At 40.7% G+C, this 18348-nt stretch overlaps 1 protein-coding gene across 6 annotated transcripts in view; it reads left to right on the top strand.

Moving 5' to 3' along the window:
• Positions 1 to 18348, top strand: part of NIPBL (NIPBL cohesin loading factor) — a 162898-nt gene that overhangs the window by 48801 nt on the left and 95749 nt on the right. For all 6 annotated transcript variants that reach the window (XM_069880066.1, XM_069880069.1, XM_069880070.1 and 3 more), the window contains exons 2-3: positions 14406 to 14549; positions 17563 to 17728. In XM_069880066.1, the coding sequence (XP_069736167.1) occupies positions 14486 to 14549; positions 17563 to 17728 (230 nt within the window). In that variant the 5' untranslated portion in view covers positions 14406 to 14485. The remainder of the gene's footprint in view (positions 1 to 14405; positions 14550 to 17562; positions 17729 to 18348) is intronic.

The raw sequence follows: 18348 nt of genomic DNA, 5'->3' as shown, positions 1-18348 counted from the left end.
GGATTCCTGACTGTAGTCAGACTTTTGTAGTCGCAAAGTCATGGAGTCTATATTTTTCGTATTGTTGAGTTGGCTCGTGTGTGCAAAAAAGCTTATCTAATCCTCAATTTTAGTATATAAATACTAACTAAAATCAGTTATCAAGAGATGAAAATATTTACATGTTTTGAGATTCTTACACAATTATTTATTAGACACATGGAGTTTTAAAAAAAACCCTTAGTTTTACTGATACTCTCAGTCTTTCCAAGCAAGTGTTTTTGCAAGGTGCTTTTGCAATCTTAATTAAAATATTAAATTTTGTTGATTATTTTGTCTTTTAAATGTTAGCAAATTTTCCTTTAGAGAGAGTGCATCCTATTCATATGTTGCATGAGCAATCTAAACTGCCTTTTGTAAAATGAACAAAATGGTATAAATTTTTGGTAGTGAATGCTATAAAATTATGAAAATAATTATATTAGCAGTAATTGTGCAAATGCTTACAGTAGGACAGTGCAAACAAAGCTCTCTTTGCTTCTACACGGTTAGTGAAAGCACTGATATATTTAATAATTTTCTGCCTAATGATTGTGATGCTTCTTCATCTGTAAAGTTCCTCCGTCTAATAATTTTGGAACACATCAGGTAATTTCAGTTACATTTTAGAGGGGTGGAAGTTTCAAGACAGCTTAGTTTGTGAAAGTTGGTTCTTGGATAGAGGAGGTACTCGTGTCACCATTGAGGAGGAGGCTGCAGCATGTGCTGTGTCTCTTCCATCTAGCAGTTGAGTGGTGTGGGAATGGATGTGAGCTAACAGGAGGGAACTGGGTGTGTTACAGAGGTCTGTCTTTATAGAGCCCTTGGACAGAGGAATTGTGGTGAGAGGGATGAGGGGAAATAATACAGCAATCCAGAAGAAAAGCATCTTAACCACGTGCACTGCTATACAGCAACTTTCTTAAATGTGTATGGAGCATAAGTAGAAAAACAGGCAACAAGATGAGTGTTAGGAGAAAGGGAATAACATACCACAGGTCAATAGTAATTCGAATATAAAAGCGCAGTGAGGTGCTTTTGGAATGTAGCACAGTAATGCTTTTATATAGGCATTTACAATGGCATTCATTTTGGATCTCTAAAGAAATGTTACACATGTGCATCTGTTTTCTTAGTGTGTGTTAAAGAAGCTTAAGGGGATTTTAATTGTTTTTCAGAGTTGAGAGGCGTAAGATGTGTGACTAGAAGAATTGTCCAAAATTAGCAGCTATCTCAACAGGTTTATTTCTTCCTCAATTTTTTAATAAAGGCTCTGAATCAGAGAGCATTCAAGGACAGAAATACAAGATTAAAAAATCAAAGAGAGCCCTGAATTAAATAGGTTTTGGTTCAGTGCTCAGTCACTAGGTTTTTAGCCTGGTTAAGAGGAAACCCAATTGAGGAATGAGAAGTCCTGAAAATATAAGTACGTGACAGTATAGAACCCCTTTTAGAAAAGGGCAGCACCGGCTTGCATGCATGAGGTGTTCAAGAAAAAGCTGGAAAAAAAGAAAAGCTACTATGTCCTCTCTCATACCTGTCACAACTGGTTTTTTATCAAAGGTGTGTGTTCCAACCTAAAGCTTTCTGCACTTGAGAAAGCTGACCTAACAAACCTTTTAAATTGCTCTTGCTCTGCTACAAATCTCTTAGCAGTTTTCTTTCTATATAATGAACACTATTTACTATAAGCTGCTGTGTGTGTGCCTGAGCAATGAAAAGGGCTGTGCTCACCAAAAAATACACAATACACACGCAGATGGACAAATACAGATGTACTTTCTTTGGAATAGAAATTGCATGTGGAATCACAGAATTGTTTAGGTTGGAAAGGACCTTTAAGATCATGGAGTACAACAGTTATCCTGGCACTGCCAAGTCCACCACTAAACCATGTCCTTAAGCACCATATCTACAAGCCTGCTAAATATCTCCAGGGACGGTGACCACCCTGGGCAGCCTGTCCAGTGCTTGAGAATCCTCTCTGTAAAGTAGTATTTTCTAATATCCAGTCTGAACCTCCCCTGGTGCAACTTCAGGCCATTTCCTGTCCTCCTATCACTTATAAGTTGGGAGAAGAGTCCCACCTCGCTACCACCACCTTTCAAGTAGGTGTAGAGAGCGATAAAGTCTCTCATCAGCCTTTTGTTGGCTGAGCTAAACAGCCTGAGTTCGCCAGCCACTCCACTTAAGACTTGTGCTCCAGACACTTCACCAGCTTCACTGCCCTCCTCTGGACACGCGCCAGCATTGCAGTGTCTTTCTTGCAGTGAGGGGCGCAAAACTGAATACAGCATTTGAGGTGCAGGTACAGAGGGACGATCCCTTTCCCTAGTCCTGCTTTCATACATCTTTCATCCAAGCCAGGAAGCTTTTGACCTTGAGCACCTGGACACAGTTCTAGCTCACTTTCAGCTGACTGTCAACCAACACCCTTAGGTCCTTTTCCAACAGGCAGCTTTCTGGTCACCCTTCTGCAGTCCTATAGGATTGCATGGGGTTGTTGTGTCCCAGGTGTAAGACCCAGCACTTGGCCTTGTTGAACACTATACAACTGGCCTAAGCCTATCAATCCAGCTTGTCCAGTTCCCTTTGTAGAGTCTTCCTACTCTTACGCAGATTGGCTTTGTGAGCACTTCCACCAGTTCCTTCAGTGTCCTTGTGTGGATACCATCTGGCACCATAGACGTGTGTCTCTAGGTGGAGCAGCAGGTCACTGCTCATTTCCCCTTGGATTGTGGAGGCTCCATTCTGCTACCCGTCCCTGTCTTCCAGGGCAGGTCTATATACCTAGAGAACAACTAGTCCTACTGTGAATGACCAAGGCAAAGAAGACATTAGTTACCTTAGCATTTTCCTCGTTCTTTGTCACTATGGGTCATCCTCTCCCCCATCCACTGAAGGCTGGAGATTCTCCCTTGCCCTCGTTTTGCTGCTGATATATTTATAGAAACATCTTTTTCTCTTTTACCTTAGTAGCCAGATTTAGTTCTAGTAGGGCTTTAACCCTTCTACTTTTTTCCCTGCATAACTTCACAAAATCCTTGTAGCCGTCCTGAGTTGCCTGCCCTTCCTCCAGCACACATAAACTCTCCTTTTTTTTTCCTGAGTTCCCACCAGATCTCTCTGTTCAGCCAGGCTTCTTCGCTGCTGGCTCATCGTTTGCCACATGGAGACAACCTGTTCCTGCACTTTAAAATTTCCTTCTTGAAGAATGTCCTGCCTTCCTGGTCTTCTTTGCCCTTCAGGACTGTCCTCCAAGGGACTTGGTCAACCAGTCTCCTAAACATATGTAGTGAAAGTGAGAAATAAATGTATGAACTACTGAAGCCACTTCGTGTTTGAGTTTTCCAGCTACACTCAATGTCATGACTGTTCCCAAGAAAGTTAGATTTTTACAGTTTAATTCTATGTTTGCTTCTGCAGAACAGAAAGAATTCAGTAATTCTCAATAGCTTCTGGATTTTTGATGTGAAAGGAGAGCCTCATAAAGAGAATATTTATTACTAAAAAAGATGGAAAAAGAGCACTAATAAACTCCCAGAATAATTGGATTCACCCTGTCAGAACTTTTAACTGCTTTATTCTGCCGAACTGGTGAATGTAACTACCCTACAGAAGTATTTCATGCCTAGTAGCTATTAATGTTATTCTCTCTGCAAAAATAATGTGTATTGTATACAGGTTAACTTTTTTAATTGTACCAGTTGTTTAGTTTAGGTTTTGCTACCTTATCAGTAGGACTTGATCTTGTATCAGTTTTCTAATGAGAATTAGCCAGTAGTATCTTATTTTGGAACCAGGTACAAGTTTTGTTTTCCATTCACTTTAAATTTATCCCCATGTTTTAAGATGACAGCTGAGGTGCCTAACAGTAAGGCTTTTTAAACAGATTCTTTGTTGCGTTAGTTCTCTACTGAAATAGCAGGACATATGCCTTCCTGTAGAACAGTGTTCTTTGTTATTTACATAGACCCATTGATGCATTGGGTGTTTTCAGTGAAAGTCAGCAGTTCTGAGATATGCATTTTTCTACCTTGCTGAAATAAGCTGCACTTAGATCATCTCAATACTCTGTAAATGTAATTTGACTTTCTGCAAATTTTGGGGTTTTTTGTGTTTCCTGAATGAAAAAGGCATTTACTTGTTGTTCTTTGTGCTAAGACAGCTGAATTAAATATCTGAGATGTTATTTTTAAGTGCAGAACACTGTTTGTAAGGGTTTTTGTAATTTTTACATAAAATTAATAAAATGGGAGAGTTCCCTGTGTTTCAAAGACAAATGGCTTTAGCGTGAATCATAGAATCATAGAATAACCAGGTTGGAAGAGACCCACCGGATCATCAAGTCCAACCATTCCTATCAAACACTAAACCATGCCCGTTAGCACCTTGTCCACCCGTGCATTAAACACCTCCAGGGAAGGTGACTCAACCACCTCCCTGGGCAGCCTGTTCCAGTGCCCAATGACCCTTTCTGTGAAAATTTTTTTCCTAATGTCCAGCCTAAGTCTCCCCTGGCGGAGCTTGAGGCCATTCCTTCTTGTCCTGTCCCCCGTCACTTGGGAGAAGAGGCCAGCACCCTCCTCTCCACAATCTCCTTTCAGGTAGTTATAGAGAGCAATGAGGTCTCCCCTCAGCCTCCTCTTCTCCTGGCTAAACAACCCCAGCTCTCTCAGCTGCTCCTCGAAAGACTTGTTCTCTAGCCCTCTCACCAGCTTTGTTGCTCTTCTCTGGACTCGCTCCAGAGCCTCAACATCCTCCTTGTGGTGAGGGGCCCAGAACTGAACACAGGATTCGAGGAGCGGTCTCACCAGTGCCGAGTACAGAGGGAGAATAACCTCCCTGGACCTGCTGGTCACACCGTTTCTGATCCAAGCCAAGATGCCATTGGCCTTCTTGGCCACCTGGGCCACTGCTGGCTCATGTTCAGTCGGCTGTCATCCAACACACCCAGGTCCCTCTCCTCCAGGCAGCTTTCTAGACAGACTTCTCCTAGTCTGTAGCTGCACAGAGTTGTTGTGCCCCAAGTGCAGGACCTGGCATTTGGCCTTGTTAAACCTCATCCCATTGGACTCAGCCCAGCGGTCCAGCCTGTTCAGATCCCTTTGCAGAGCCTCCCTACCCTCCAGCAGGTCGACACTTCCACCCAGCTTAGTGTCGTCCGCAAACTTGCTAAGGGTGCACTCGATGCTTTCATCCAGGTCATTGATAAAGACATTGAACAGTGCTGGACCCAGCACTGAACCCTGGGGAACCCCACTTGTCACTGGCCTCCAGCTGGATTTCACACCATTTCCCACCACTCTCTGGGCCCGGCCAGCCAACCAGTTTTCCACCCAGGAGAGTGTGCGCCTGTCCAGGCCAGAGGCTGACAGTTTCCTGAGCAGAATGCTGTGAGAAACTGTGTCAAAAGCTTTACTGAAGTCCAGGAAGATCCACAGCCTTTCCCTCATCCAGCAACCGAGTCACTTTGTCATAGAAAGCGATCAGGTTAGTTTGGCAAGATCTGCCTTTTGTGAACCCATGTTGACTGGGCCTGATCACCCGGTTCTCTTGCACGTGCTTCATGATAGCACTCAAGATCACCTGCTCCATGACTTTCCCTGGCACTGAGGTCAGACTGACAGGCCTGTAGTTCCCTGGATCCTCCCTGTGGCCCTTCTTGTAGATGGGCACAACGTCAGCCAGCCTCCAGTCCAGTGGGACTTCCCCAGTCTTCCAGGACTGTTGGGAGATGATGGAAAGGGGTTTGGCCAGCACATCCGCCAGCTCCTTCAGTACCCTAGGGTGAATCCTGTCCGGCCCCATAGACTTGTGGCTGTCCAGTCGGGCTAGCAAGGCTCTGACCACCTCCTCTTGGATCATGGGAGCCTCATTATGCTCCTCTAGCTCCTGGGTTAGTACACAGACGGAACGACCCTCCTTACAACTAAAGACTGAGGCAAAGAAGGCATTAAGTACCTCAGCCTTTTCCTCATCCCCTGTCACTGTTGTTCCTTCTGTGTCCAGTAGGGACTGTATGGTCTCCCTAGTCCTCCTCTTATTATTTATATATTTGTAGAAAGATTTTTTTGTTATCTTTCACAGACAGCCAATTTGATTTCTAGTTGAGCCTTAGCCCTTCTGATTTTTTCTCTACACAATCTCACTTCCCTCCTGTAGTCCACCCAAGAGGCCTGTCCCCTCTTCCAGAGCCCATAAACGTTTCTCTTCTTCTTGATATCACTCAAGATCTCTCTGTTCAACCAAACTGGTTTTCTCCCCTGCCGGCTTTTTTTCCGGACCACGGGGATGGCTTTCTCCTGAGCTGCTAGGATTTCCTTTTTGAAGAGCTCCGAGCCCTCCTGGGCTCCCTTGCCCTTAAGTACTGTCTCCCATGAGACTTTGCCAACCAGCCTTCTGAAGAGTTCAAAGTCTGCCCTCTGGAAATTTAATGCTACTGTCCTGCTAACCACCCTCTTCACTTCACCTAGAACAGAAAACCCTATCATCTCATGATCGCTTTGTCCTAGGCGTCCACCTACTGCCACATCCCCCACAAGGCCTTCTCTGTTCACAAACAGCAGGTCCAGGAGGGCACCTTCCCTTGTTGGTTCATTCACCAGCTGTGCGAGGAAGTTGTCTCCCACGCACTCCAGGAACCTCCTAGACTGCTTCCTTTCTGCTCTATTGTACTTCGAGCAGATATCAGGAAGATTGAAGTCTCCCACAAGAATGAGAGGCATTGATCTAGAGATTAACCCAGCTCTTTATAGAAGAGCTCATCAGCTGCTTCTCCTTGGCTGGGTGGTCTGTAACAGACTCCCGTCACAAAATCTACCTTCTGGTGGGCTCCTCTGATTTTAACGCACAGGCACTCAATCTCCTCAGCACCACAATCCATCTCAATGGAGTCCAAGTCCTTCCTTACAAAGAGGGCTACCCCGCCTCCTCTCCTACCCTTCCTGTCCCGCCTGAAGAGTTTGTACCCCACCATAGCTGCACTCCAGTTGTATGAGTCATCCCACCATGTTTCCGTGATGGCAACGACATCATAGGCTCCTTGCCCTACGACAGTTTCCAGCTCTTCCTTCTTATTCCCCATGCTGCGTGCATTGGTGTAAATGCACTTCAGCTGAGCTGCTGAGCCATCAGCCCTCTTAGAGGGAACAGAGTTCGTTCCCAATTGCCTGGTAACTGGAGTAGCTAGCTCCAGAGTGCCCATATCTCCCTTAGCACCCTCCGGTGTGTTCACCCCAACTTTCTGTGTGGTGAGGTACTGGTGGTCCACACCAACACCCCTTCTCCGAATCACCATTGTCCCACATCCAGGCTCATTCTTGTCTAGCCTGGGCTCAATCCCCTCCCCCTTCACATCTAGTTTAAAGCTCTATTTATGAGTTTTTAGCAAGTCCCCCTAGGAGACACAAGTGTCCCATCCTTAGCAAGAAAGCATGGGGGTGCGTGAGCCACCCCAGATCAAAGAAGCCAAAGCCCCTCTCCTCGCACCAGGCTTGGAGCCAGGCATTAATGGAATTCTTCTTCCTGACTTCCCACTCCTCTCTGTTTAGCCTTGGGATGGAGCAGAATACTATTTGTGCCCCAGAGCCCTCCATCATTTTCCCAGTGGCCCTGAAGTCATTCTTGATGGTTTTGGTCTTTTTGTTTACTAGATCATCGTTACCAGTTTGGACTACTATCAGAGGATAGTAGTCTGTCTCGTGGACCAGGGAAGGAAGTTTTCTAGCTACCTCCTTCACTGATGCCCCCGGTAAGCAGCAGACCTCTCTGTGGAGCGGGTCCGGTCTGCAAATGGGTCCCTCTGTTCCTTTTAGGAGGGAGTCCCTTACAACAATCACCCTCCTCTTCTTCTTAATGGAGGATGTTTTTATCTTTTTCTGAGGATGGTGCGGCCTAGGGAAGGATTCTAGGCTGTGGGAGCCACCATCCTCATCCTCAGGGCTGGATTCCACCTGCAGCACCTGGTACTTGTTCACCAGGGGGATCTGGGGGTTTGGTGTCTGGGTGAGGGGAGCAGCTTTCCTTCGTCTGGCAGGAACTTGCTGCCATTCCCAATCTCTTGTTCCCCCAACCTTGCAGGTGGATGGTGTTCGGACACACCAGCTCGAGCAGGCTGCTGAGTTAGTGAGAGGACCCTGCTCCACTGGTCTATCTCCCTCTCACACTCCCTGATGGTCCTCAGCCTCTTTACCTCCTCCCTTAACTCCTCCACCATGTGAAGGAGTTCCCTGACTCGAGCGCAGCTTTCACAAGTGGGGCCAGTACCAGAGGCACGAGGCGGTGTGGGAGGGGGGCACTGCCTGCAGCCCAGCGTCTGGGTAGCTGCATGCACCCACTGTGGCTCTGTCTGAGTGGCAGCATCCACCCTGCCTGCTGCAGCACACAGAGCAGCTTTAATCTTCTGCCGGGTGGCCACCATGGTCCTCGGTGTCTTCTGTCTAGTCTCTAGGTCCTCTCTGCGCCCTGCCTGTTCGCCCTGCCACTCAAACTGCCCCGCACCTCTTTGTCACGCTCCTCTTCGCCATGCTCCAGTCCTAATACTGCTAGGGACCAGTTCTTTCTTTTCAGGGAGTTGTGTTCTAATGAATTTTTACCCTTTGTAATTGCAAAGTAGCAAGAGAGGTCAGTGTTTCGTACTAGACGTTCAGGTGGTGTGTATCAGTGAAGCTGTGTACTACCCACAGGTGTCTGTTGTCTGCATGTGACTTAGTCAGATTTTCTTTCTGTAGCAGTCCAATTCTGCCAATTCCCCTCCTCTCCTACCCCAGGAATAGTTACTGTAAGTGTAAAGTACAATGTATGCTTTATGTTAATTTACCTAGATAGAAATGTAGGCAGCTGAGACAACAGTGTCATTGCTGTCTGTCAGAACAGCGAAGGGCAAAGCGATGTAACAGCAGCCACAAAGAAGGAAGCTGGCTGCTCTAAATTTTTTTCCTAAAGGTTGGTTTATATTCAGAAGCAACTTATGATTGACCTAGTACTGTATTTTTCACCAAGATTTCTTTTCTTACGGTGGTTGTAGTTTGTATGATTTGAGCACCTGCTCCTAGAACGGTTTTAGAAAAACATGTGCTAATTGGTTTAGGAATTATACTAAGTAATTTTTCTCTCAAACTTTTTTTCACTTGCTTTGTCAGCATCACTGATACTACTGGCTAACCACTTTATGACCAAACATTCAGATTTCGCTAGTGCATTTAATTTCATCTTGTTGTCTGCTTCTGGGGTCTCTGTATCTGTGTTTTCACGCTTAATATTTTTGTGCCAAATATTGTAGAAGGTAGAACTATTTTGTATGCACTGTGAATTTACTGGTTTTGTAGACACTGATGTGTTTTCATGGGCTTTTGTTATTAATAACAGGTTTTCTGGGTTTGTGACCCACAGACCTCCACACACTGTCTCTCCACCTCAACCACCACCCCTCTTGGTTGTTTGAGTTAAGTGAACATGAGATGGCTTCATAGTTTCTTGAATTACTATTTTAACCTCAGACAGCTGCATCAGTTATTAATTACTGTTTATTTCCAATGCTGACTTGTTAGGAGTTTGAATTTGTTTAAGATGCTTTATATTGTAACGTGTATGACTTGGTGTGTCCCCCCAGGTGTTTAAGTGTTAGACTATCTAGGCAACTGTATCTCCTTCCCTAGTATTTTTGGAATTATTTTTTAAAGCATGTAGCTCTGGAAGCTTGCAACAGAATTACTGACATTGTATCAAAGTGAAGTTGTGGTATGGAAAACAGAAATCTGCCCTCTTGTGGGTAAATCTGTATGGCGTACATTATCACATGATGTTATTTGAATGAGAACTAGAGTGTATTCACTGATTCTCTTTCTGCCTTTCTCCCTCATTCTCTGAGTGGTATGTTTTGGTTTGGGTTTTGGGGGGAAGTTCTGTTAGGTTTTTTTTTAGAGGGGACGTTTGTAAGGGCAGTTTATGGTCTCATAAATAGCAGATTCATTTAGTAACTAACAAGAAAAGTAGCTTATTGCAAGATGTTGAAGTTTCAAATTGTGAGGCAAGGCTTCTTGACTTTTTAATGCCATGTTTGCTGATTAAAAGTCCACTACTCACCTGAATTATTTAATAGCTAGTATATGAGTTGTACTGCTTTACTTTGAGTGTGCAGCTGCATAAATCAACTTTCATCATGGTGCTGTGGTTACATCAGTACAATGCTACTCAGGAAATAAGAAACAAAACCCAATTTTTAAAGTATTTTCATTTTACATAAAGATTTTGTAATTAACCTAAATTAAACATGTATAAATAAACTTCGTAAATGCAGAGCTTGAACCTTCGTATGATAACCAGTGGTCAGAATCCTGTTCTTTCATTGATAGTCAGATGCTGCACTATCTGACAAAATACAGTTGCAGTTTGTTTCGTATTTGTTGTAGTTTTCTTGTGATGCCTTTTTTTCTATGTGTTTGCTTGGGTTTGTTGTTATGGTGGGGTTTTTTTCCCCCATTCCCTGTTTTTGGTCTCCTTACTTTTCACTGGGTGATCACTGACTCTTTACCTAAGTTGTTGACAACTTTTATCCTGTCTTCCTACTTTAATTTTACCCAGGCCATCTCTTCTTTCTAGAGAGATTTTTTTTTCCTTGTTAGTTTTCTGCTCTGTCAGTAACAGAGTGCTATGGTGAGAAATCCAGGATATAGAAAGAGATGAGAGGATCCACATGATGCAGCCCAGACCTTGTGCCACTTAAGGCAGACAGTATTTTCTGTATCCATGTCATGGACTATTTGACCAACCATATATTTACTTCCTGCTTTGCAAGAAAGATGACACCAAAACCCTCAACAATCCTCCACACTGTAAATTTAACACTTTGATCGGAATTTTCTTTGGAATATTAATTTGCACTAAAGGAGAATATGCATAATTGACAAGAAAAAAAGGAAGAAGATAACATACAGAAGTAGCACTTTAAGCATATACTTATTATCCATAGCATAAACTTTTTAAATATTCCTTTCCTTGGCTTAGCTACACTCCATTAGCGTGTATTACAATGTTAGCTCTTTCATGTATTATTCTCAATATATGCTGCCCTTTCTCTGTTTTCCTTTCACTGAGGGTTTCTTTGTATCACTTCCTTTGTGATAGAAATGTCTGAAACTTCTTTGCAATATCTGTTGTTTCTTATAAAGAAGCAAGAGCCTAAATACATATGCACTGAATATGCTAGACCTCCTTCACACATGTGTAAATTGGATTTCTACGTCCCTGTTTGAACTCTTACTTTACACTCTGTGATACGTTGTTTAAAATTTTCCCATACAACAGTGCTTTGATTTCCTTAATTCAGCTAATGTAACTACAAATTTCATTTTTTCATTCTTTGAGAAGAAATGCTGTACTACTGGTAGCAGCTACTGGACCAAGCTGATAAGGCAAAATATTCCAAATATTGAGAAATGGTGATTCTTCTAGTGAGCTGCTACAGTGTAGTACTTTCAACTCTTGTTGCCATTGAGGAATGAAAAAAAGAAAACACATGACAAAACTTGTCTGGCAGTTAAGCCATTAATTGTTGGATGCTGTTCTGATGTTTTGTGTGAAAGAACCTATTTCACCTTGAACTGTGAGTTTTTTTCCCCTAACTGCTTGGTATTTTAAATTATTTAAGTGAGGGAGTTTACTAATGTTCTCATTCAAATAAAATTTGAGTTCTAGTTCAACTGGATCTCAGTCTCCAGTTCTAGCAGTGAATCCCAGCTTGTTTGCCAGTGGTATAACAGACAGCTTTCCCCTCAATACAACAGGTGTGATATTTGGACCCATATATTATATATGGTTTCTTCATATTGTGTTCATTGCATAAACTAATCCTGTCACTTAGTACCATCAGTCTCTTTGTCTTTTGTTTACTCTCATCTGTTTACTCACACCATTGTACTTAGAAAAACTTCGTAGTTTAAGAGACAGACTTTTTGAAATGCCCTGCTTGGTTCCCAGCTGATGCAGGCAACCACATCCTGTCTCTTCTGTAACATCTGCATGATACATCGTTGAAGTAATGCTGTTGTTTATCTCTACTACTCCTAATGGCAGGCTGTTCCAGAAACTGGCAGCTCTGAAGGTGAGCAGCTCTGTCCTCATTTTCTTCTTGCCTGCATTCATCCTTTTTTTGTTGTTGTGTTAGCATTGCCCTGTAGCATTCTTCCTTTGGAACCTTCTTTGACTGCATTAGAGAGCAACCACATCCCCTCTTTACCTTTTGTTTTGTTAGCTAAACAAATCAACCCTTTCTACTATACTCTTGCAAGGAAAGTTTACTCTTCCCCTGACCATCCTACTTCACTGCATTTGCTCCACTCTCAGGTCTGGATCTTGACAGTTCAGGTTTCTTGTCATATATCTGTGCAGAAGGTTTCTAATCAAAGTGTCTGGTTCTGGAGGACGTTTTCCTGTTGTATATCTGTATAATTCGATTATTTTGGCAGTAATACCAGGAAAGAACTTGAACTAGTAGTGGCAGCCTGTGATCCTCATGGCTTTCACAGGTGATCAGGAGGATAAAGTGAACAGATTTGGGTTTGTTCTTGTTCAGTCATTTCTACGTTACATGCAGGTTTCCCAGTAATACTGACTAGTGACATGGCCTTAGTCAGCTTTGATGCAGTTTCAGGCAGGAGATAAGAGATCACTGGGCATGACCTTTTTATTGTGCATTTAATTTATGTATGAAAGATGTTGTTTGCTTTTTAAATTATTAACAGTTTAATGAAAACTTAAATTCTAAAAGTGTTAGCTCCTTGGATTTGCTGTTGCAAAGTCTTATTTTTTAAAAAAGTATTTCTCATTTATGTAAATGAGAAACCACTGAAATTCTTTGTATATCAGTATTTGTTTCAGGTAGAAAACCTCAAGTATTGAGTAGTATTTGAAATTGCTCTAGGTATTTGAAAGCTGTTTTTTCTCCTGGATAAAAAAAAAAATAGAAGGACAACAACCCACATAGCATATCTATCTGCAACAGTTTCCTTAACTCAGTTTCTGTACCTGTAATGTATTATATTTTTAATGAACAAATGTAATTCTATGGTGAGAATGAGACCATGGCTGGTGCAGCCGAGGAAGTCAGCTCAGGGTCAGTTCTGTTTAACATCAGTGTTGGTTTTTTTTTTTCCAAGAATTCAGTTGTATGTAGATAGGGAAATTTTGAAAAGTTAGCTTCACAAGTTCTTGAAAATTCTGAGCAGGAAAAAGACTTGGAACACTTTGTTTCCTTGTCTTGCTTGGAGTCTGCACATAGTTATTAGCAGTGCTGTCCTCTACATTGCAATTAGCATGGTATAAGAAGAGAATGAGATAAAAATTAAGAAGATGAGAGTGATCTTCTGACTTGTATGTATTGTATGTGTAATTCTCAAAAATGTTGGCTGATAAATAAGTGTAAACAAATAATGATTTTGGTATCTTAAGTAGATGACAAAAATGTTTACAGAAGAAGTCTTTTTACAATTTCTCAAACTGTTAGCATGGGTGCCTACCTATAATAGGTAACTGCATATATAAAAATTCCTCCTTTCCTTTAATTTATTTTGTCTTCAGAAAATACATTAAATTTCTGTAATGGCATTACTACAATAGTGGATTGTAATATGTGATCTTTGAAAATTTTTGTTGCTTTGGAACTGCAGTTGAAGTTACTGTGATGACCCTTTTTTTAATATTGTGGACTTCATTACAGTTGGAGTCTGTCTAATTAGTGACAACTGAGTGACAATAGTTGAATATAAACTATGCTGTTTTACTGGATATAAGTGAACTAGTTCAATGGCGGGTAAACCATATTCTGGTGGTAGTTTGCCCATGCAGGCAGTGTTCAAGAGTAAAGAGAATTTCAGAACAATTTTGAAATATCTGCTACTTCTAAAATATACTGAGATTTTGGATTTGTTATTGTATTTACTCCTTGATTTTTGCATCTGTAAATTTTTTTCTGCTAGCCTCTCCTTGTATGAAAAATATCTCCGTCTGTAAAACAAGGAACTGAAATAGTAGCTAGTTACTTAAACTGGTTATGCATTCAATGCTATCCACTCCCATGTGAATTAACAGAAGTTTTCTTACCAGTTTTTGAGGTGGTACTGTATAACCTCACAAATTTTCTTTTGATTGCCTTATGTTACATGTTTTTTGGCTAAGAGATCTGCTGCTGACACCAGAAGTTTGCTTTTTAATTGTTCAATACTGCTTAATATTTAAAGTCTACATTGTTTTACCCATTCTTGACCAAATTTACTTAGCATGCAGTTGAGGATATGATGTATGTTTCATTTATGTCACTGATTTTAAAATTCTAAAAAAGTAAATTGAGAATTTTCATTGGATTTTGGTTTTTTTTATTATTATTTTAGTGCTTGGGAGATGGGAAGTAATGATAGCTGGCACCTGAACTAAAATATCTGTGTAAGCACTACCATCCCAGAACTTCAGGATGAATGGGGATATGCCTCATGTTCCCATCACTACTCTCGCAGGGATTGCTAGTCTTACAGACCGTAAGTACTATTTTTTTTTCCTTGTCTTTTCTATGCTGTTTTCTACTTCTTTGATAAATACCTGCATTTTCAAAATAGTAAAAATACTTGTATTTTAAAAGTCCCTAAAGGTAAATCTGGTGACAATCAGATTTGGAATTAAGAATGTTAATTTTGTGATTGCTTGAATTGTAGAACTCTGTTCAAATAAAACATGGTAATTTAAACATGAAATGACATGTATGTTTAAAAAAGCCTTGAGGAACCCTGAGACAGAATAAAGGAATTCATTGTTCATTTGCAATATCATTCAGTAGCATATCTGGATAGTCCACAAATAATGAAAACATAAATGATAAAACACTTCTCCAAAATATATATCTCATCATCTTCACTGCAAAAAAAGAGGATTAGCCGGATGCTTAGCTTATTAAAGAAGAGTTGTGGAGTATCCTGAATATATTTGAAACCTAATTCCATAGTTTTGGACAAAGTGAAACTCAAAAAAGTTGCTGTGATTAATTGGTGCAAGAATGTCTCCTAGAATGGAAATAACCAGCTGAACCTACGAGTGTTCTTCCTTAGCTGTTCAGCCTAGAAACGGAGCAGATGAGGTGTGTGTATGATCTTTAAATGTCAGGAAGACAAAATGCAAGGAAAGGAAAAGAACTGTTTACATTAGAAGCTGATACTGGCACAAACCCAGACGGTTATAATGTGACCAAAAATAAATTTCTAGTGAAAATTAACAGATTTATTATTGCTGTAATGAGGTTCTACAACAACTATTGCAATAAGGGCAGCTGAGGCTAAGGCACATGTTGTTTGTAAAGTGTAAGACAGTTTGTAGCTCAGTAGCCTGTCTGAGAATAATTGGACTCAGTGACCCAGGTGCTGCTTCTGAGCTCTTGTTTTTATTATTATACTGCTGAATTTTGGAGACTTTCCAAGAGACACTTAAATATATACCCAGCAATTCAGTTTAATTGCCTACAGTAAAAAAAAACAGATGCATTTGAGGAAAAAAATCCACTTCTTGTCATTCTGATATTCTAAAATATCAAATTGGAAGATGCCACCTGTGTGTTTGTGTGTGTATTTATAATTATTTATGTCTAAATGAACCACGAGGATGCAAATAATAATTTTCCAGGCTGTAGGTTGTTTTCCATCAGTAAGTATTTGCATATAAGGTGCTAAAGAAAGTTAAAATACTTAGGTGGTGGAAGTCACTGACTGCAGGCATGAAAGATTTCACTGTGGTGTGTATGCTGGGACAAGAAGCCGATGTCTTGGCTTACCCATAACATTAGCAGCAAGCACAGAGCAAACGGCCAGTGTTCTCATGCTTGCTAGCTTATGAGACCTTGGAGTTTTTACTAAGACCCATGAGTTAATAAGAAAAGAATGCATTACACGGAAAACGTGAAGATGAGGGGCACATCTGTGGTAAATAGTGGGTTGCACTCTATCGCTGTAACTGTGGGCTTCTCACAGGTGGAAATTCACTTGGGTAGCTGCTGACTGGATACAGAAACACTATGTAAAGTTTACATCCTCTCAACAAAGGTGATCTCACTTGGTGCCTTGTGGACAGGGTCTGTGCCTTAATCGCTAAAACTGACCAGACTCCTGGTGTTGGTGGGATCAGCCCTTGTGATAAGAAACTTAAGAACAGCTGAAAGAGAAAGCTTGTCAGTGCTTCACCTTATTTTTCTATGTGTGACAAGAAGAAACTGGAATGGGCAAGACCTGTTGTCCTGAAAACGTGGAGGACATTTTTACTCTTTTAATATGTTTTGCTGGTCTTGCTAATCTTTCCAAGTTACTGACACATTCAAGGTAATCTGATGCTTGTAATGAAAGGTAGCCGTTATAATATATTATACACTTCTATTTGAACTGCAATTTATTTCTAAATACGGTAATGATATACATTATATGGGGGGAAAAATACTGGCATCTTCTCTCCCCTCTTTCCTTTTTTTAATAAAGAATTTCAAAATCTAAAAGAGCCAAAGAGTATGTTTCACCTAAGGTTTGGTGTGTTTGGGGGTTTTTTTTATTTTCCTGGAGCTACTTATTTCTCTGTTAAAACTTTTTTTCTCAGAACTTTAATCTGCCTGGGAACTTTAGGGTCAGTTTGTTTTTGCGGACCGATGGAAGTGACTTTTCTACGTAGCTAGCTTTTTGGCCTTTTGGCACTTTTGGCTTGTTCTCCCCTTGTCTGTGTAGCTCTTCTAGTCATCTAGTCAGGGCTTCTTGTGTGGCGCACTTCCTTTCTAGAAGGCCCTCTGAAAGTACAGTATGCTCATTTATAATCTGATTGAAATACTATGATGGTGTTTTCATTCAATCTTTTTACTAAGGGTGATTAATAGGTATATTGACTGAAATGACATTTTAGTGATCATACCAGCCAACAATGCTACCCTTTTCTTGAGAATATACTTACGTAGAAATGAACACAACAAGAGAATAAACTGAGAATTGATTTGGTGGCTTAAATTGGTTGTTGAGTTGTTTGGGGTTTTCTGGTGGGTTGAGGTTTTTTTGTTTTTGTTTTTCATCTACTCTGACCATACAAAGTAGGAACACTAATGAAGATGAGAGTAGAAAACTTGAAGTATATACTCAATATGCTTATAGTACTGCACACAACTGTAAGCATTTTGCATTTCATTCTTTCATCAATGTTTTTGGTTCCAAGAGAAAGCTGTCAGAACATACTAAATAACATAATATTCTGGAATGTTTAAAAGTATGTTTTTATTCATAATACTTGCCTTAGCACAGTTAAATATTTTACAGTAATTTAGTAATGTAACTTTTGGATTTGACTGCATTACTTTGTTTGAAACAGAGTCCAGGCTTTGTGTTTACATTCATTATTAAAAAAAAATCCAGGAATCTTCCCTATATTTCAAATGGAGTTGTCATTTCTTCTTAATAATGTGAAGGACAAAAGTGTGCATGTTTGTATGTTTGCGTATTATGAAATGATTCTAACCTCTTTTCTGTTTTCATGTAACAGTTTTGAACCAGCTGCCTCTTCCATCACCTTTACCTGCTACAACAACAAAAAGTCTGCTTTTCAATGGACGGATAGCTGAAGAGGTGAACTGCCTTTTGGCCTGCAGGGATGAAAATCTGGTTTCACAGCTCATCCACAGTCTCAATCAGGTGTCAACAGATCACATGTATGTATTTTGAACTTCAGCTATGTTATCTCACCATCTTTATTGCTCACAATCAAAATTGACTGGATTTAGGATGTTTGTGAGAATCTGGAAATCGGAATATGTGGGTTTTTTGTTAGGTTGGCTTAGCAGATGACTGCTGTATGTGAGTCAAATGTTTCAGTTTGTCAGAACATTAATAAATGTCTGGCGCCCCTTATGCATAGTTTTGGAGGTTATTTTATAGATGTGCTGCTTCTTCTGTTCTTGATAGTTAGGAATGCAGACTTTGTGGTGTTCGTTGTGCAATACTCACTTATGTTCCACGTCGATTAATAATGCACATAGGTAAATTATATACCCAGTATTGCACAAAAAGGAAATATTTGTGATGCATTTAAGACTCACGTCAACTCTGATTAGGTATTGTACTTAGATATTTTAATGAGTTGACACAGCAAGTATGCTAACATATTCCCTTTCTGTGTTTTTTTTTTCTTTTTTTTTAAAAAAATGTTCCCTGATGTTCTTTGAATTGTCTTATGGTCTGTCTTATTGCATTCTCTTGCATTATATGTCTTTTTCCTACATATTCCAAACAATTGTTTTGAACAAATGGAGCTACTTTTTGTAACTCCTCA

Source organism: Phaenicophaeus curvirostris, chromosome Z (genome assembly GCF_032191515.1).
Source record: "Phaenicophaeus curvirostris isolate KB17595 chromosome Z, BPBGC_Pcur_1.0, whole genome shotgun sequence".
Taxonomy (NCBI): Eukaryota; Metazoa; Chordata; class Aves; order Cuculiformes; family Cuculidae; genus Phaenicophaeus; species Phaenicophaeus curvirostris.
Note: the sequence above shows the minus strand (reverse complement) of the source record. Positions and strands in the feature narration are given on the sequence as shown.